The 21,675-nt window shown below is 41.8% G+C and overlaps 1 protein-coding gene across 1 annotated transcript in view; it reads right to left on the minus strand.

Annotated features, from left to right (window-relative positions):
• SPTAN1 (spectrin alpha, non-erythrocytic 1) overlaps positions 1-21,675 on the minus strand; it is a 194,926-nt gene that overhangs the window by 36,233 nt on the left and 137,018 nt on the right. The window contains 8 exon segments of the mRNA XM_053373414.1: positions 1,805-2,014; positions 3,504-3,580; positions 5,212-5,371; positions 9,932-10,030; positions 11,516-11,648; positions 15,074-15,195; positions 18,247-18,367; positions 19,950-20,158. Of these exon segments, the coding sequence (XP_053229389.1) occupies positions 1,805-2,014; positions 3,504-3,580; positions 5,212-5,371; positions 9,932-10,030; positions 11,516-11,648; positions 15,074-15,195; positions 18,247-18,367; positions 19,950-20,158 (1,131 nt within the window).

The following is a 21,675-nucleotide window of genomic DNA, read 5'->3' on the forward strand; positions in this document are numbered from 1 at the left end:
ATAATAATAATGAAATAATGAAATAATAAAAATAATAATAAATAATAAATAATAGTATAATAATATAATAATAATATAATGAAATAATAATGAAATAATAATATAATAATAAAAATAATAAAAAATAATAAAATAATAAAATAATAATAATAGTATAATGAAATAATAATATAATAATAAAAATAATAAAAAATAAAATAATATAATAATAATATAATAATAATATAATGAAATAATAATTATGAAATAATAATATAATAATAAAAATAAAAATAAATAATAATATAATAATATAATAATAATAGTATAATGAAATAATAATAATGAAATAATAATATAATAATAATAATAAAAATAAAAATAAATAATAATATAATAATAATAGTATAATGAAATAATAATAATGAAATAATATAATAATAATAATAATAATAAATAATATAATAATAATAATAATAATATAATGATAATATAATGATAATGATAATATAATATAATAATGCCCCTTTTTCTCCCCGCTGAAGCCCCGCCCACCTTCCGGAAGCTTCTATTTCCTACGGGTCCCAACCTGCCCCCTCTCTGCCCCACCCCTTTCCCCCCAACCCATTTCCTATGGGTCCCGACTTGCCCCCTTTTTCTCCCCACTGCCCAGGCTGCCCCAAACCCGGACCTACCCCCTTGTTCTCCCCACTGAAGCCCCGCCCACAACCCGCCCCTTTCCTCCCCACTGAAGCCCCGCCCACAACCTGCCCCCTTTCTCTGCCCCACGGAAGCCCCGCCCACCTTCCAGAAGTGCTCCTGGGCTTCCAGAAGCTTCTTCTATGGGTCCCGACTTTCCCCCCTTTTCTCCCCACTGAAGCCCTGCCCACCTTCCGGAAGCTTCTTCTATTTCCTATGGGCCCCACCCCTTTCCCCCCAACCCATTTCCTATGGGTCCCGACTTGCCCCCTTTTTCTCCCCACTGCCCAGGCTGCCCCGAACCCACCCCCTTGTTCTCCCCACTGAAGCCCTGCCCACAACCCGCCCCTTTCCTCCCCACTGAAGCCCCGCCCACAACCTGCCCCCTTTCTCTGCCCCACGGAAGCCCCGCCCACCTTCCGGAAGTGTTCCTGGGCTTCCAGAAGTTTCTTCTATGGGTCCCAACTTCCCCCCTTTTCTCCCCACTGAAGCCCCGCCCACCTTCCGGAAGCTTCTATTTCCTATGGGTCCCAACCTGCCCCCTCTCTGCCCCACCCCTTTCCCCCAACCCATTTCCTATGGGTCCCGACCTGCCCCCTTTTTCTCCCCACTGCCCAGGCTGCCCCGAACCCGGACCTACCCCCTTGTTCTCCCCACTGAAGCCCCGCCCACAACCCGCCCCTTTCCTCCCCACTGAAGCCCCACCCACAACCTGCCCCCTTTCTCTGCCCCACAGAAGCCCCGCCCACCTTCCGAAAGTGTTCCTGGGCTTCCAGAAGTTTCTTCTATGGGTCCCAACTCCCCCCCTTTTCTCCCCACTGAAGCCCCGCCCACCTTCCGGAAGCTTCTTCTATTTCCTATGGGCCCCACCCCTTTCCCCCCAACCCATTTCCTATGGGTCTCGACCTGCCCCCTTTTTCTCCCCACTGCCCAGGCTGCCCCGAACCCGGACCCACCCCCTTCTTCTCCCCACAGAAGCCCCGCCCACAACCCGCCCCTTTCCCTGCCCCACTGAAGCCCCGCCCACAACCTGCCCCTTTCCCGCCCACAACCCGCCCCTTTCCTCCCCGCGGAAGCCCCGCCCACCACCCGCCCCCTTTCCCTGCCCCACAGAAGCCCCGCCCACCTTCCGGAAGTGCTCCTGGGCTTCCAGAAGCTTCTTCTTCCGGGCGGCCGATCCGGCCAGCAATTGGTTCCAGCGCTTCGTCAGGGAGGCGTGTCTGGCCTCGATGGCTTTCGATTGGACGTGGCGGGCGGCCAATAGCTGGTCCTTCAGGGCGGCGATGTTGGAGATCCCTTCCTGCTGGAAGGCCTGCAGGCCGGCGTCAAAGGTTTCCTGGTTGGGGGGCAGAAAAAGTGGGGCAGGGGTTCAGGTTATTTGGGGAGAGGTTTGAATTGTGTGGGGCGGGAGGCTCCGCCCACCCGGATCAAGGGGTCCGGCTCCGCCCACACGGATCGAGGGAGGAGAGTCAGGGTCAGGGTTTTCCTGGTTGGGGGGCAGAAAGTGGGGCAAGGGTTCAGTGTAGGAAGCTCCGCCCACCCGGATTGTGGGGTCAGGGGTTTGAATTCTGTGGGGCAAGAAGCTCCGCCCATCAGGGGAGGGGTAAGGGGAGCGGGTTGGAATTATGTGGGGCAGGAAGCTCTGCCCACCCGGATTGAGAGGTCAGATCCCTTCCTGCCGGCGTCCAAGGTTTCCTGGTTGGGGGGCAGAGGTTCAAATTCTGTGGGGCGCGGGTTCGAATCCCATGGGGCAAGAAGCTCCGCCCACCCAGGTAGGGGTCAGGGGTTGGAATCCTGTGGGGCTAGAAGCTCCACCCACTGGGATTGAGGGCTCAGGGGAGCGGGTTCGAATGCCATGGGGCAGGAAGCTCCGCCCACCCGGATGAGGGAGAGGGGAGTGGGTTTGAATGCTGTGGGGCAGGAAGCTCCACCCACCCGGATTGAGGGAGGCGTCAGGGTCAGGGGAGTGGGTTTGAATTCTGTGGGGCAGGAAGCTCTGCCCACCCGGATTGAGGGAGGAGAGTCAGGGTCTGGGTTTCCTGGTTGGGGGGCAGAAAGTGGGGCAGGACTTCAGGTTATGTGGGGAGAATTCTGTGGGGCGCAGGTTTGAATTGTGTGGGGCGGGAGGCTCCGCCCACCCGGATCAAGGGGTCCGGCTCCGCCCACACGGATTGAGGGAGGAGAGTCAGGGTCAGGGTTTTCCTGGTTGGGGGGCAGAAAGTGGGGCAAGGGTTCGGATCGTGTGGGGCGGCAGGCACCGCCCAGCGGGATTGAATTCTGTGGGGCAAGAAGCTCCGCCCATCAGGGGAGGGCTAAGGGGAGTGGGTTGGAATTCTGTGGGGCAGGAAGCTCTGCCCACCCGGATTGAGGGGTCAGGGGTTTGAATTCTGTGGGGCAGGAAGCTCTGCCCACCCGGATTGAGGGGTCAGGGGTTTGAATTCTGTGGGGCAGGAAGCTCCGCCCACCCAGATTGAGGGGTCAGGGGTTTGAATTCTGTGGGGCAGGAAGCTCCGCCCACCCGGATTGAGGGGTCAGGGGTTTGAATTCTGTGGGGCAGGAAGCTCCGCCCACCCGGATTGAGAAGTCAGATCCCTTCCTGCCTGCGTCCAAGGTTTCCTGGTTGGGGGGCAGAATGTGGGGCAGAGCTTCAAATTCTGTGGGGCGCGGCTTCGAATCCCATGGGGCAAGAAGCTCCACCCACCCAGATAGGGGCCAGGGGTTGGAATCCTGTGGGGCTAGAAGCTCCACCCACTGGGATTGAGGGCTCAGGGGAGCGGGTTCAAATTCCATGGGGCAAGAAGCTCTGCCCCCCACTTAGGGGTCACCTGTTTGGTCAGCAGAGTCTGGACAGAAGACAAATCCCGGCCGTAATCGTCCGTCTTGAGGCTGTTCTCTTTCTCCCCTAGAATATGTGGGGCAGAGAAGTGGGGCAGGGTTAGTTCAGGTGTGGGGCTTCCGTGGGGCAGACCCTATTCTTAAGCCTAAAGCAACCCTAGCACTGACCCCTAAGCCAAGCCTAGCGTTGACCCCTAACCTTGACCCCTAGCCCTGACCCACACATAGCACTGACCCCAAACCCAACCCTAGCACTGACCCCTAACCTTGACCCCTAACCCTGACCCACACATAGCACTGACCCCTAACCCAACCCTAGCACTGACCCCTAACCTTGACCCCTAACCCTGACCCACACATAGCACTGACCCCTAACCCAACCCTAGCACTGACCCCTAACCTTGACCCCCAACCCTGACCCACACATAGCACTGACCCCTAACCCAACCCTAGCACTGACCCCTAACCTTGACCCCTAAGCCTGACCCACACCTAGCATTGACCCCTGACCCACAAATAGTATTGACCCCTAAGCCAACACTAGCACTGACCCCTAACCCAACCCTAGCACTGACCCCTAACCCCAACCCTAGCACTGACCCCTAACCCTGACCCCTAACCCAACCCTAGCACTGACCCCTAACCCCAACCTGAGCATTGACCCCTAACCTTAACCCACCCCTAGCACTGACCCCTAACCTTGACCCAACCCTAGCACTGACCCCTAACCCAACCACTGACCCCTAACCCAACCCTAGCACTGACCCCTAACCCTGACCCCTAACCCTGACCCACACCTAGCATTGACCCCTAACCCAACCCTAGCACTGACCCCTAACCCTGACCCTATTCCTAACCCTAACCCAACCCTAGCATTGACCCCTAACCCAACCACTGACCCCGAACCCAACCCTAGAATTGATCCCTAACCCACCCCTAGCATTGACCCCTAACCCAACCACTGACCCCGAACCCAACCCTAGAATTGACCCCTAACCCAACCCTAGCACTGACCCCTAACCCTGAGCCTATTCCTAACCCTAACCCAACCCTAGCATTGACCCCTAACCCAACCACTGACCCCGAACCCAACCCTAGAATTGACCCCTAAGCCAACCCTAGCATTGACCCCTAACCTGACCCTATTCCTACCCCTAACCCAACCCTAGCACTGACCCCTAACCCTAACCCACCCCTAGCATTGACCCCTAACCCAACCCTAGCCCTGACCCCTAACCCTGACCCTGTTCCTAACCCTAACCCAACCCTAGCATTGACCCCTAACCCAACCACTGACCCCTAACCCAACCCTAGAATTGACCCCTAACCCAACCCTAGCACTGACCCCTAACCCTAACCCTATTCCGAACCCTAACCCAACCCTAGCATTGACCCCTAACCCAACCACTGACCCCTAACCCAACTCTAGCATTGACCCCTAACCCAACCCTAGCATTGACCCCTAACCTGACCCTATTCCTAACCCAACCCTAGCATTGACCCCTAACCCAACCCTAGCACTGACCCCTAACCCTATTCCCAACCCTATCCATGACCCCTAACCCCAACCCAAGCATAGACCCCTAACCCTGACCCTATCCCTAACCCAACCCCTGACCCCTAACCCACCCCTACCCCTAACCCACCCCTACCCCTGCCCCCTAACCCGCCACCCGGGGGTCGGGACCCGCCCCCTACCGATCCAGGACTCCACCACGTCGGCCTTCCAGTTGAACTGGAGGAAGGCGGAGTTTTCGTCCAGTTTGGCCTTGCGCTGGGACGCCGCCCTCTCCAGGTCGGCCACTTTGGCCCGCAGGCCGGCCATCTTGGCGGTGATGTTCTCCTCGTGGTGGTTGTTCTGGAGCGAGGAGGGATAAAATAAAATTAGATGAGATAGTAATAATAATAATAATAATAATAATAATAATGATGATGATGTAATATAACAATAATATAATATAATATAATATAATATAATATAATTAATGTAATATAATATAATATAATATAATATAATATAATAACGTAATATAATATAATATAATATAATATAATATAATATAATATAATATAATATAATAGTGCTATAACAAGATTATTATTAGAATAGTAATAATGTAATATAACAATAATATAATATAATATAATATAATATAATATAATATAATATAATATAATAGTGCTATAACAAGATTATTATTATTATTAGAATAATAATAATGTAATATAACAATAATAATATAATATAATATAATAATGCTATAACAAGATTATTATTATTATTAGAATAATAATAATGTAATATAACAATAATATAATATAATATAATATAATATAATATAATATAATATAATATAATATAATAGTGCTATGACAAGATTATTATTATTATTATTAGAATAATAATAATGTAATATAACAATAATATAATGTAATATAATATAATATAATATAATATAATATAATATAAGAGTGCTATAATAAGATTATAATAATACAATAGTACTATTGTATTCTACGGGAATAGTTGGAATAGTACTATTCTATTCTATATTATTATTATTATTATTATTATTATTATTATTATTATTAAACTGAAATTTAATTTAATCATAGTACTAACAGTACTATGATTAAATTAAATTTTGGTTTAATAATAATAATAATAATAATAATAATAATAATATAGTAATATAACAATAATATAATAATAATATATAATATAAGAGTGCTATAACAAGATTATAACAATACAATAGTACTAATATTAGTTAGTACTATGATTAAATTAAATTTCGGTTTAATAATAATAATAATAATATAATATAACAATATAATAATAATAATATATAATATAATATAATATAATAGTGCTATAACAATATTATAACAGTACAATAGTACTATACTAGTACTAGTACTAATACTAATATTAGTTAGTACTACTACTAAATTAAATTTCGGTTTAATAATAATAATGTGATATAATATAATAATAGTAATATAACAATATTATGATATAATATAATATAATATGATATAAGAGTGCTGTAACAATATTATAACAGTACAATAGTACTATACTAGTCCTAGTACTAATACTAATATTAGTTAGTACTATGATTAAATTAAATTTCGGTTTAATAATAATAATAATATAATATAACAATAATATAATAATAATATATAATATAATATAAGAGTGCTATAATACTATAACAATACAATAGTACTATACTAGTACTAGTACCAATATTAGTACTATGATTAAATTAAATTTCAGTTTAATAATAATAATAATAATAATAATAATAATAATAATAATAATAATATAGAATAGAAGAGTGCTATAACAATATTATAACAATATAATAGTACTATACTAGTATTAATACTAATATTAGTTAGTACTATGATTAAATTAAATTTCGGTTTAATAATATAATATAATATAATATAATATAATATAATATAATATAATATAATATAATATAATGAGTGCTATAACAAGATTATAATACAATAGTACTATACAATATTATAATAATATAATAGTACTAGTGCTAGTACTACTATTAGTACTAATATTAGTACTAGTACTATTTAGTACTACTATTAGTAGTAGTAATTCAATGATTAACTTAAATTTCCGTTTTATTATAATAATATATACTACTACTACTAATAACAATAATAATAAAAATAATATAATAATATGATAATATAATAATAATGATATATAAGAGTGCTCTAACAATATTATAATAGTACTATACCACTATTAGTACTAGTACTACTAGTACTAGTTAGCACTACTACTACTAGTAGTAGTAGTAGTAATAATAATAATAATAATAATAATAATAATAATAACAACAACAACAATAATTCAATTGTTAAATTAAATTTCTGTTAATAATAATAATAATAATAATACAAGATAATAATATTATAATAATATATAAGAGTGCTCTAACAATATCATAATAATACAAAAGTACTATACTACTATTAGTACTAATAGTAGTACTAGTACTAATTAGTACTACTACTATTAGTAGTAATAGTAATAATAATAATTCAATGATTAGATTAAATTTCTGTTTTATTATAATAATATCTACTACTACTACTAATAATAATAATACAGGACAATAATATAATAATAATATATAACATGAGTGCTCTAAAAATATTATAATAATATAATAGTACTATACTACGAGTAGTACTAGTACTACTATTAGTGCTAATAGTAGTACTAGTACTAATTAGTGGTAGTAATAGTAGTACTAGTACTAATAGCAATAATAGCAATAAAAATAGTAATAAGACCAGTAATAATAGTAATACTAGTAGTTTTTTTAATCCCGGAAACCCCCCCCCCCCCAAAATAAAAATAAAAATACCTTCTGGAAGGAGGGAGGGAGGAGAGAGGAGGGAAGGAAGGAAGGAAGGAAGGAAGGAAGGGAGGGAGGGAGGAGAAAGGGAGGAATGAAGGAAAGGAAGGAAGGAGGGAGGGAGGAATGAAGGAAAGGACGGGAGGGAGGGAGGAATGAAGGAAAGGAAGGGAGGGAGGGAGGGAGGAAGGAAGGGAGGGAGGAGAAAGGGAGGAATGAAGGAAAGGAAGGAAGGAAGGGAGGGAGGAATGAAGGAAAGGAAAGGAGGGAGGGAGGGAGGGAGGGAGGGAGGGAGGAAGGGAGGAGAAAGGGAGGAATGAAGGAAAGGAAGGAAGGAGAAAGGGAGGAATGAAGGAAAGGAAGGAAGGAGGGAGGGAGGAATGAAGGAAAGGAAGGGAGGGAGGGAGGGAGGAAGGAAGGAAGGAAGGAGAAAGGGAGGAATGAAGGAAAGGAAGGGAGGAAGGGAGGGAGGAATGAAGGAAAGGAAGGGAGGGAGGGAGGGAGGGAGGGAGGAAGGGAGGAGAAAGGGAGGAATGAAGGAAAGGAAGGAAGGAGAAAGGGAGGAATGAAGGAAAGGAAGGAAGGAGGGAGGGAGGAATGAAGGAAAGGAAGGGAGGAAGGGAGGGAGGAATGAAGGAAAGGAAGGGAGGGAGGGAGGGAGGGAGGAAGGGAGGAGAAAGGGAGGAATGAAGGAAAGGAAGGAAGGAGAAAGGGAGGAATGAAGGAAAGGAAGGAAGGAGGGAGGGAGGAATGAAGGAAAGGAAGGGAGGAAGGGAGGGAGGAATGAAGGAAAGGAAGGGAGGGAGGGAGGAAGGGAGGAGAAAGGGAGGAATGAAGGAAAGGAAGGAAGGAGAAAGGGAGGAATGAAGGAAAGGAAGGAAGGAGGGAGGGAGGAATGAAGGAAAGGAAGGGAGGGAGGGAGGGAGGGAGGGAGGGAGGGAGGAAGGGAGGAGAAAGGGAGGAATGAAGGAAAGGAAGGAAGGAGGGAGGGAGGGAGGGAGGAAGGAGAAAGGGAGGAATGAAGGAAAGGAAGGGAGGGAGGGAGGGAGGGAGGAAGGAAGGAGAAAGGGAGGAAGGAAAGAAGGAAGGAAGGAAGGAAGGGAGGAAGGAAAGAAGGAAGGAAGGAAGGAAGGAAGGAAGGAAAGGAAGGGAGGGAGGGAGGGAGGAAGGAAGGAAGGAAAGAAGGGAGGGAGGGAGGGAGGGAGGAAGGAAGGAAGGATGGAAGGAAGGAAGGAGAAAGGGAGGAATGAAGGAAAGGAAGGAGAAAGGGAGGAAGGAAGGAAGGAAGGAAGGAGAAAGGGAGGAAGGAAGGAAGGAAAGGAAGGAAGGAGAAAGGGAGGGAGGGAGGGAGGGAGGGAGGGAGGGAGGGAGGGAGGGAGGAAGGAAGGAAGGAAGGAAGGAAGGAAGGAAGGAAGGAAGGAGAAAGGGAGGAAGGAAGGAAGGAGAAAGGGAGGAATGAAGGAAAGGAAGGAAGGGAGGGAGGGAGGAAGGAAGGAGAAAGGGAGGAATGAAGGAAAGGAAGGAAGGAGAAAGGGAGGGAGGGAGGGAGGAAGGAAGGAGAAAGGGATGAATGAAGGAAAGGAAGGAAGGAGAAAGGGAGGTAGGGAGGAAGGAGAAAGGGAGGAATAAAAGAAAGGAAGGAAGGAGAAAGGGAGGGAGGGAGGGAGGGAGGAAGGAAGGAAGGAAGGAAGGAAGGAAGGAGAAAGGAAGGAAGGAAGGAAGGAAGGAAGGAAGGAAGGAAGGAAGGAAGGAAGGAAGGGAGAGAGGAAGGAAGGAAGGGAGGAAGGAGGAAGGAAGGAAGGAGAAAGGGAGGAATGAAGGAAAGGAAGGAAGGAGAAAGGGAGGAGGGAGGGAGGGAGGGAGGGAGGGAGGGAGGAAGGAAGGAAGGAAGGAAGGAAGGAAGGAAGGAAGGAAGGAGAAAGGAAGGAAGGAAGGAAGGAGGGAGAAAGGGAGGAATGAAGGAAGGAAGGAAGGAAGGAAGGAAGGAAGGAAGGAAGGAAGGAAGGAAGGAAGCTCACCTTCTGGATCAGTTCCTGCCCGTTGGCGCAGACGTCGTTGACCCGCTCCTTGTGGACGGCAAAGTCGGTCTCAAAGGCTTCGTGTTTCTTCAGCAGGCCCTGGGGGGGAATCGGGGGATCCGGCGGTCAAATTGGGGGGGATTGGCGACGGATCCCCCAAATCAGATCCCTACTCTTGAGGGTTCGATCCTGGGGTGAGAGGCTAATACCCCCCACCAGATCCCTATGCTTGAGGGTTCGATCCTGGGGGATCAGGCTAATAACCCCCCACCAGATCCCTACGCTTGAGGGTTCGATCCTGCGGGTCAGGCTAATAATGAGATCCCTACTCTTGAGGGTTTGATCCTGGGGATCAGGCTAATAACCAGATCCCTACTCTTGAGGGTTTGATCCTGGGGATCAGGCTAATAACCAGATCCCTACTCTTGAGGGTTCGATCCTGGGGGATCAGGCTAATAACCAGATCCCTACTCTTGAGGGTTTGATCCTGGGGGATCAGGCTAATAACCGCCCACCAGATCCTGACTCTTGAGGGTTTGATCCTGGGGGATCGGGCTAATAACCCCCACCAGATCCCTACTCTTGAAGGTTCGATCCTGGGGGATCAGGCTAATAACCCCCCACCAGATCCCTACTCTTGAGGGTTCGATCCTGGGGGATCAGGCCAATAACCCCCACCAGATCCCTAATCTTGAGGGTTCGATCCTGGGGGATCAGGCTAATAAGCCCCACCAGATCCCTACTCTTGAGGGTTCGATCCTGGGGGATCAGGCCAATAACCCCCACCAGATCCCTAATCTTGAGGGTTCGATCCTGGGGGATCTGGCTAATAACCCCCACCAGATCCCTACTCTTGAGGGTTCGATCCTGGGGGGTCAGGCTAATATTAATATTAGTAATAATAATAGACCCCCCAATTATGAATGGACCCCCCAGTTTTTAATAATAAAAACAGCGATATTAGTTATGGGATGGTGATATTATTATTATTATTATTATTATTATTATTATTATTATTATTAACAACCAATCTGGGCCATGATCCTAGATCTCAGTCCTGCCTACCGGATGGGCCTGTGGTGGGATCCTGAACGGGGACAAGGGAGATCCTCGAGGGATCCCACAAGGGTCAGGCGGGGAGGGATCCCGCCGGCCATCGGGATCCACCTGTTCCCGTCGGTCATCAGGATCCACCCAATCCCACCTGTCGTAGGAACTACCCGACCCGTCAGTCATCCGATCCACCCGATCCCACCGGCCATGGGATCCACGATCCGTCAGCCATCAGGATCCACCCGATCCCACAGGTCCTATGATCAACCAATCCGTCGTTCATCAGGATCCACCCGATCCCACCGCTCATAGGATCCTCCTATCCGTCAGTAATTAGGATCCACCTGACCCCACCAGTCATAGGATCCACCCGATCCATCGGTCACCGGGATCCACCCGACCCCACCGGTCATAGGAGCCACCGATCCGTCAGTCATTGGGATAAACCCAATCCCACTGTCGTAGGATCCCATCGGTCGCCAGGATCCACCCGATCCTGTCAGTTGTCGGGATCCACTGGGATCCACTCACCTGGATGGCCGCCAGGGTGTCTCCGTAATCCTCGCTGGCCACCAGGGTCATCTTCTCGTTGATCCAGGCTTCCTCTTCCTCCACGTTGGCCACAAATTGCTGGTATTCAAGGGATTCCTCCAGACGCTGGCCCCTGAGGGAGATCCAAAACGGGATCCGGGTCAAATCCGGATCAGAGCTTCTGTCCTTGGACGTGGAGATCCATCCCCTTCCCTTCTACCCGTCGCCATGGAGATCCGTTCTGCGATCCTACCTCCTGTTCTTGGTCAAGATCCCTTCTACAACCCTCCTGTCCTCCATGGAGATCCCTTTGACGATCCGATCCCCTTCTATCCTCTGTCGAGATCACTTCTACAATACTATCTGGTTCTATCCTCCATCAAGATCCCTTCTACGATCCTATCTCCTGCTTTCCTCGACCGAGATCTCTTATAAGATGCTATCTCCTGCTTTCCTCGATCGAGATCTCTTATAAGATCCTATCTCCTTCTATCCTTCCTTGAGATCCCTTCTACGATCCTATCCTCCGTCCAAATCCCTTTTACAATCCTATCCCCTTCTATCTTCCGTCAAAATCCCTTCTATGATCCTATCTCCTTCTATCCTTCTCTGTCAAGATCCCTTCTACAATCCTCCTATCCTCCATTGAGATCCCTTCTATGATCCTATCCCCTTCTTTTCTCCATCGAGATCTTTTCTATGATCCTATTTCCTTCTATCCTTCTCCGTCAAAATCCCTTCTATGACCCTATCTCCTTCTACCCTCCGTCGAGATCCCTTCTATGATCCTATCACCTGCTTTCGTCCGTCAAGATCCCTTCTGCGATCCTATCTGATTCTATCCTTCTCTGTCAAGATCTCTTCTATGAGCCTATCCCCTTCTATCCCCATCCGTAAAGATCCCTTCTACGATCCTATCTTCTATCCTCCGATGAGATCCCTTCTACAATCCTATCTTCCTATCCTTCTCCGTCAAGATCCCTTCTACAACCCTCCTATCCTCCAATGAGATCCCTTCTACAATCCTATCCTCCCTCAAGATCCCTTCTACAATCCTACCTCCTCCTATGAGATCCCTTCAACAATCCTATCTCCTACCCTCCATCGAGATCCCTTCTACGATCTTCATTCTATCCTGTCGAGATCCCTTCTACGATCCTATCCCCTTCTCTCCTTCTCCGTCAAGATCCCTTCTACGATCCTATCTCCTATGAGATCCCTTCTACAATCCTATCCGTCAAGATCCCTTCTACAATCCTATCTCATCCTATGAGATCCCTTCTACATTCCTTTCCTCCCTCGAGATCCCTTCTACGATCCTATCTCCTCCTATGAGATCCCTTCTGCAATCCTATCCTCTGTCAAGATCCCTTCTACAACCCTATCCTCCCTTGAGATCCCTTCTATGATCCTATATCCTATCCTCCCTTGAGATCCCTTCTATCCTCCCTCGAGATCCCTTCTACAATCCTATCTCCTCCTATGAGATCCCTTCTACGATCCTATCTCCTATGAGATCCCTTCTACAGTCCTATCTCCTCCTATGAGATCCCTTCTACAATCCTTTCCTCCCTCGAGATCCCTTCTACGATCCTATCTCCTCCTATGAGATCCCTTCTGCAATCCTATCCTCTGTCAAGATCCCTTCTACAACCCTATCCTCCCTTGAGATCCCTTCTATGATCCTATATCCTATCCTCCCTCAAGATCCCTTCTATCCTCCCTCGAGATCCCTTCTACAATCCTATCTCCTCCTATGATATCCCTTCTACAATCCTATCTCCTCCTATGATATCCCTTCTACGATCCTTTCCTCCCTCGAGATCCCTTCTACGATCCTATCTCCTCCTATGAGATCCCATTCTGCAATCCTATCCTCTGTCAAGATCCCTTCTACAACCCTATCCTCCCTTGAGATCCCTTCTATGATCCTATATCCTATCCTCCCTCAAGATCCCTTCTATCCTCCCTCAAGATCCCTTCTACAATCCTATCTCCTATGAGATCCCTTTGACGATCCGATCCCCTTCTATCCTCTGTCGAGATCCCTTCTGCAATCCTATCCTCTGTCAAGATCCCTTCTACAACCCTATCCTCCCTTGAGATCCCTTCTATGATCCTATATCCTATCGTCCCTCAAGATCCCTTCTATCCTCCCTCGAGATCCCTTATACAATCCTATCTCCTATGAGATCCCTTCTACGATCCTATCTCCTCCTATGAGATCCCTTCTGCAATCCTATCCTCTGTCAAGATCCCTTCTACAACCCTATCCTGCCTTGAGATCCCTTCTATGATCCTATATCCTATCCTCCCTCAAGATCCCTTCTATCCTCCCTCAAGATCCCTTCTACGATCCTATCTCCTCCTATGAGATCCCTTCTACAATCCTATTTCCTCCTATGAGATCCCTTCTACAATCCTCTCCTATGAGATCCCTTCTACAGTCCTATCTCCTCTCCTCCCTCGAGATCCCTTCTACAATCTTATCTCCTCCTATGAGATCCCTTCTACAATCCTATCTCCTCCTATGAGATCCCTTCTACGATCCTATCTCCTATGAGATCCCTTCTACAGTCCTATCTCCTCCTCTCCTTACTCGAGATCCCTTCTACAATCCTATCTCCTCCTATGAGATCCCTTCTACGATCCTATCTCCTCCTATGAGATCCCTTCTACAATCCTATCTCCTATGAGATCCCTTCTACAGTCCTATCTCCTCTCCTCCCTCAAGATCCCTTCTACAATCCTATCTCCTCCTATGAGATCCCTTCTACGATCCTATCTCCTCCTATGAGATCCCTTCTACGATCCTATCTCCTATGAGATCCCTTCTACAGTCCTATCTCCTCCTCTCCTCCCTCGAGATCCCTTCTACAATCCTATCTCCTCCTATGAGATCCCTTCTACAATCCTATCTCCTCCTATGAGATCCCTTCTACGATCCTATCTCCTGTGAGATCCCTTCTACAGTCCTATCTCCTCTCCTCCCTTGAGATCCCTTCTACAATCCTATCTCCTCCTATGAGATCCCTTCTACAATCCTATCTCCTATGAGATCCCTTCTACAGTCCTATCTCCTCCTCTCCTCCCTCGAGATCCCTTCTACAATCCTATCTCCTCCTATGAGATCCCTTCTACAATCCTATCTCCTCCTATGAGATCCCTTCTACGATCCTATCTCCTATGAGATCCCTTCTACAGTCCTATCTCCTCCTCTCCTCCCTCGAGATCCCTTCTACAATCCTATCTCCTCCTATGAGATCCCTTCTACAATCCCATCTCCTATGAGATCCCTTCTACAGTCCTATCTCCTCCTCTCCTCCCTCGAGATCCCTTCTACAATCCTATCTCCTCCTATGAGATCCCTTCTACAATCCTATCTCCTATGAGATCCCTTCTACTATCCTATCTCCTCCTATGAGATCCCTTCTACAATCCTATCTCCTATGAGATCCCTTCTACAGTCCTATCTCCTCCTCTCCTCACTCGAGATCCCTTCTACGGGACGCGGCCGGAAACTCAGATCCCCGCCGGGATCCGGGATCCCTTGCTTACCGGGCGGCCGCCAGCCTCTTGAGTTCCTGCCAGTGATCCACAAAGTGAGCCAGTCTTTGCTGGATCTCCTCTTTGCCAATGGTGTTGTCGTCCGAGAGTTTCTTCCCGGTGTCCAGAACGCCCTGGAAAATAATAATAATAATAATAATAATAATAATAATAATAATAATAATAATAATAATAATAATTGTTATTGTTATTATTGTTATTATTGTTATTATTGTTATTGTTATTTGCTTAATTATTCAATTATTATTAAATTACTGAATCAGGATTATTGAATAATTATTCACTCATTCAATTATTACTAACTTATTAATAATAATAATTGTTATTAATTATTATTAAGTTAGTAATAATTGAATGAGTGAATAATTATTCCTCTTATTAACTTATTCACTAATAATTATTGTCAACTGCCTATTTCAGTGAATAATTATTCACTTTTCCAATTATTTTTCAATTGTAATTATTCATAATTGTAATATTTGTAATATTATAATTGTAATATTTATTATTCAAAAATAAATATTATTCCATTGTAATTGTTGAATTATTATTGCTGAATAATAATGGAAAAAATCAGGCAAACATTTATTATTATCGTCATTGAATAATTATTATTGAAATTTTGAATTATTATTCAATAATGGAAGAATTGTTCAATAATTGAGTAAGTGAACAATAAGTGAATAATTGAATTATTCACTTATTCAATTATTATTAAATTACTGAATCATGATTATTAAATAATTATTAACTCATTCAATTATTATTAACTTATTCATAATAATTAATAACAATTATTATTATTAACTTGTTCACTAATAATTATTGTCAACTGCCTATTTCAGTGAATAATTATTCACTTTTTCAATTATTTTTCAATTGTAATTATTTACAATTGTAATATTTGTAATATTATAATTGTAATATTTATTATTCAAAAATAAATATTATTCCATTGTAATTGTTGAATTATTATTGTTGAATAATAACGGGAAAAATGACACAAACGTTTATTATTATCGTCATTGATTCATACATATTGCTGAAATATTTAATTATTATTCGATTATTCAGTTGTAACGGTTGAATTATTATTGCCGAATAATAATGGAAAAAATCACGCAAACATTTACTATTATTGTTATTATTATTGATTCATACATATTGCTGAAATATTTAATTATTATTCGATTATTCAATTCTAACGGTTGAATTATTATTGTCGAATAATAATGGAAAAAAATCATGCAATCATTTACTATTATTATTATTATTGATTCATACATATTGCTGAAATATTTAATTATTATTCGATTATTCAGTTATAACGGTTGAATTATTATTGTCGAATAATAATGGGGAAAAATCACACAAACTATTATTATTGTTCTTCTTATTGATTCATACGTCTTGCTGAATTATTTAGTTATTATTTGATTATCCGATTATGGAATAATAATGATTCGATCCTTGTTATTGTTTGATAATCATTGAATAATTATTATTGAAATTTTGAATTATTACTCAATAATGGAAGAATTGTTCCATAACTGAATAATCATGATTCAGTAATTTAATAATAATTGAATAAGTGAATAATTCAATTATTCACTTACTGTTCAAAGTGAATAATTGAATTATTCACTTATTCAATTATTATTAAATGACTGAATCAGGATTACGGAATAATGATTCACTCATTCAATTATTATTAACTTAATAATAATTAATAACAATTATTATTATTAACTTATTCACTAATAATTATGGTCAGTGAATAATTATTCACTTTTTCAATTATTTTTCAATTGTAATTATTCATAATTGTAATATTTGTAACATTATAATTGTAATATTTATTATTCAAAAATATATATTATTCAACTGTAATTGTTGAATTATTATTGTTGAATAATAACGGGAAAAATCACGCAAACGTTTATTATTATCGTCATTGATTCATACATATTGCTGAAATATTTAATTATTATTCGATTATTCAATTCCAACGGTTGAATTATTATTGTCGAATAATAATGGAAAAAATCACGCAAACGTTTATTATTATCGTTATTGATTCATACATATTGCTGAAATATTTAATTATTATTCAATTATTCAATTCTAACGGTTGAATTATTATTGTCGAATAATAATGGAAAAAATCACACAAACTATTATTATTGTTGTTCTTCTTATTATTGATTCATACATCTTGCTGAATTATTTAATCATTATTTGATTATCCGATTATGGAATAATTATGATTCGATCCTTGTTATTGTTTGATAATCATTGAATAATTATTATTGAAATTTTGAATTATTATTCAATAATGGAAGAATTGTTCAATAACTGAATAATCCTGATTCAGTAATTTAATAATAATTGAATAAGTGAATAATTCAATTATTCACTTATTGTTCAAAGTGAATAATTGAATTATCCACTTATTCAATTATTATTAAATTACTGAATCAGGATTATTGAATAATTATTCACTCATTCAATTATTATTAACTTAATAATAATTAATAACAATTATTATTATTAACTTATTCACTAATAATTATTGTCAACTGCCTATTTCAGTGAATAATTATTCACTTTTTCAATTATTTTTCAATTGTAATTATTTATAATTGTAATATTTGTAATATTATAATTGTAATATTTATTATTCAAAAATAAATATTATTCAATTGTAATTGTTGAATTATTATTGTTGAATAATAACGGAAAGAATCACGCAAACGTTTATTATTATCGTTATTGATTCATACATATTTTCAATTATTTTTCAATTATTGAATCGTAATTGAATAATTATTCCCTTATTCTCTTATGTCATTATTCTATTAACGACAATAATAATAATTATTATTATCAGGCGCCTATTTCAGACGCCATCAACACCGTCCTGCCCACCCCTTGCCAATCCAGCCGATCCCCCGATCCCCCCGGGGAGATCCCAGATCCAACCCAAGGACCGGAAACCAGAAGGGATCTGGAATCAAGTGGATCCCTTCCGCCCCATATCAGATCTCCAAGGCAGGCGCCGCCGGGAATCGCCACTGGGAACCTGGGAATCGGCGAGGGAGGAGCGGATCCATTTGGGGTCCCGTGGTGGGATCCACTGGATCCCGGGATCCACTTTGACCCACCTGGATGGCCGGTTCGTGGGCGGCCAATTCGGCCTCCAGCCGCTTGTGTTTCTTCCGCAGGTTTTGGACGCCGGTCAGATCCCGGCCGTAATCCTCCGAACTGACGAGGAGCTTCTTCTCTCTGGGAAGATCGGGAAAATAACAATATTAATATTAATAATAATAATAATAATAATAATAATAATAATAATAATAATAGCATTTTATAAGGGGATCAGAGGATGGGTATTAATAATAATAATAATAATAATAATAATAATAATAGCATTTTATAAGGGGATCAGAGGATGGGTATTATTACTATTATTATTACTATTATTATTACTATTATTATTATTATTAATAATAATAGCATTTTATAAGGAGATCAGAGAATGGGTCATAATAATAATAATAATAATAATAATAATAATAATAATAATAATAATAATAATAATAATAATAATAGCATTTTATAAGGGGATCAGAGGATGGGTAGTAATAATAATAATAATAATAATAATAATAATAATAATAATAATAATAATATCTTAGCCTTTGAGAAAAGCTATGCCCAGTGCTAATAATAATTAATAATGATGATGATAATAATAATAATATGAAATTATGATACGAAAAGATCGGGATCCCGTCCTCCCAAGGGTCAGGGTTCCATTTTAGGGTCAGGCTTATCTTGTAGGGTTAGGCTTTGGGATCCATTTTAGGGTCAGGCTTATCTTGTAGGGTGAGGCTTTGGGATCCATTTTAGGGTCGGGCTTATCTCGTAGGGTTAGGCTTTGGGATCCATTTTAGGGCCAGGCTTATCTCGTAGGGTGAGGCTTTGGGATCCATTTTAGGGTCAGGCTTATCTTGTAGGGTGAGGCTTTGGGATCCATTTTAGGGTCAGGCTTATCTTGTAGGGTTAGGCTTTGGGATCCATTTTAGGGTCAGGCTTATCTTGTAGGGTTAGGCTTTGGGATCCATTTCAGGGTCAGGCTTATCTTGTAGGGTGAGGCTTTGGGATCCATTTTAGGGTCAGGCTTATCTTGTAGGGTGAGGCTTTGGGATCCATTTTAGGGTCAGGCTTATCTTGCAGGGTTAGGCTTTGGGATCCATTTTAGGGTCAGGCTTATCCTGTAGGGTTAGGCTTTGGGATCCATTTTAGGGTCAGGCTTATCTTGTAGGGTGAGGCTTTGGGATCCATTTTAGGGTCAGGCTTATCTTGTCGGGTTAGGCTTTGGGATCCATTTTAGGGTCAGGCTTATCTTGTCGGGTTAGGCTTTGGGATCCATTTTAGGGTCAGGCTTATCTTGTAGGGTGAGGCTTTGGGATCCATTTTAGGGTCAGGCTTATCTTGTAGGGTGAGGCTTTGGGATCCATTTTAGGGTCAGGCTTATCTTGTAGGGTGAGGCTTTGGGATCCATTTTAGGGTCAGGCTTATCTTGTAGGGTGAGGCTTTGGGATCCATTTTAGGGTCAGGCTTATCTTGTAGGGTGAGGCTTTGGGATCCATTTTAGGGTCAGGCTTATCTTGTAGGGTGAGGCTTTGGGATCCATTTTAGGGTCAGGCCTATCTTGTAGGGTGAGGCTTTGGGATCCATTTTAGGGTCAGGCTTATCTTGTAGGGTGAGGCTTTGGGATCCATTTTAGGGTCAGGCTTATCTTTTCGGGTAAGGCTTTGGGATCCCGTCACCCCGCTCCTGTCTTCCCCCCCAAGGGACCTACTTGATCCAGGATTCCTCGTCGTCCATATCCCGGAAGAACTGGTGGAGCCGGTGGGATTCGTTCAGCTTGGCCCGCCGGGCGGCCGCCATGGAAGTGATCCGCTGGAATCTCCCGTTGACCGTCTCCCGCTTCTCCTTGACCTGGGAGGTGTCAAAGGCGCTGCTGGTCATCAGGCTGTCGGCTTGGCCATTCAGATCCTTCAGGCGATCCTGCGGAGGGACGGGAAGCGGAGGGTTAAAAAAATTCAATTTAATTTTTTACATTTAATTTTTAAAAAAATTCAATTTAATATTTTACATTTAATTTTTAAAAAAATTCAATTTAATTTTTAAAAAAATTCAATTTAATTTTTTACATTTAATTTAAAAAAAATTCAATTCCCCCCCAAAAAAAGTTTAAAAATTTGGCGCAATTTTAGTCGGCTTGGCCATTCAGATCCTTCAGGCGATCCTGCGGAGGGACGGGAAGCGGAGAGTTAAAAAAAATTCAATTTTTTACATTGATTTTTTTTTTTTAAATTCAATTTTTTACATTTAATTTTGAAAAAAATTCAATTTCCCCCCAAAAAGTTAAAAAATATTTATTGTTATTTTTTTTAAAAAAACGAGATTTAATTTTTACCAAAAAAAACACCATTTTTGAAAATTTGGCGCAATTTTAGAATGATTTCGATTCCGTTTCCGATTCTGCAAGGAGGGTTTTGATTTCGAAATGAAGATTTCAGTTCCATTTCTGATTTTAAATTTAGGATTGTGATTCTGTTTCTGATATTGAAGATTTTGATTCCGTTTCTAATTTGAAAGTGAAGATTTCGATTCTGTTTCTGATTTTGAAATCAAGATTTCTATTCTGATTCTGATTCTGAAATCAAGATTCCATTCCTGATTTTGAAATCAAGATTTTTGATTCCGTTTCTGATTTTGAAATCAAGATTTTGATTTCGTTCCTGATTTTGAAATCAAGATTTCGATTCAGTTTCTGATTTTGAAATCAAGATTTCGATTCCGTTTCTGATTTCGAAATCAAGATTTCGAATCCGTTCCTGATTGCGAAATCAAGATTTTGAGTCAGTTTCTGATTTTGAAATCAAGGTTTCGATTTTGAAATCAAGAATTCGGTTCCGTTCCTGATTTTGAAATCAAGATTTCGATTCCATTCCTGATTTTGAAATCAAGATTTCGAGCCCGCTCCTGATTTTGAAATCAAGAATTTGGTTCCGTTCCTGATTTTGAAATCAAGATTTTGAGTCAGTTTCTGATTTTGAAATCAAGGTTTCGATTTTGAAATCAAGAATTCGGTTCCGTTCCTGATTTTGAAATCAAGATTTCGATTCCGTTCCTGATTTTGAAATCAAGATTTCGAGCCCGCTCCTGATTTTGAAATCAAGAATTTGGTTCCGTTCCTGATTTTGAAATCAAGATTTCGAGCCCGCTCCTGATTTTGAAATCAAGATTCCGTTCCTGATTTTGAAATCAAGATTTTGAGTCAGTTTCTGATTTTGAAATCAAGGTTTCGATTTTGAAATCAAGAATTTGGTTCCGTTCCTGATTTTGAAATCAAGATTTCGAGCCCGCTCCTGATTTTGAAATCGAGATTTCGATTCCGTTCCTGATTTTGAAATCAAGATTTCGAGTCCGATCCTGATTTTGAAATCAAGATTCCGGTCCTGATTTTGAAATCAAGATTTCGAGTCCGTTCCTGATTTTGAAATCAAGGTTTCGAGTCC

The sequence above is a fragment of the Podarcis raffonei genome, chromosome Z, assembly GCF_027172205.1.
Source record: "Podarcis raffonei isolate rPodRaf1 chromosome Z, rPodRaf1.pri, whole genome shotgun sequence".
In the NCBI taxonomy this organism is placed as follows: Eukaryota; Metazoa; Chordata; class Lepidosauria; order Squamata; family Lacertidae; genus Podarcis; species Podarcis raffonei.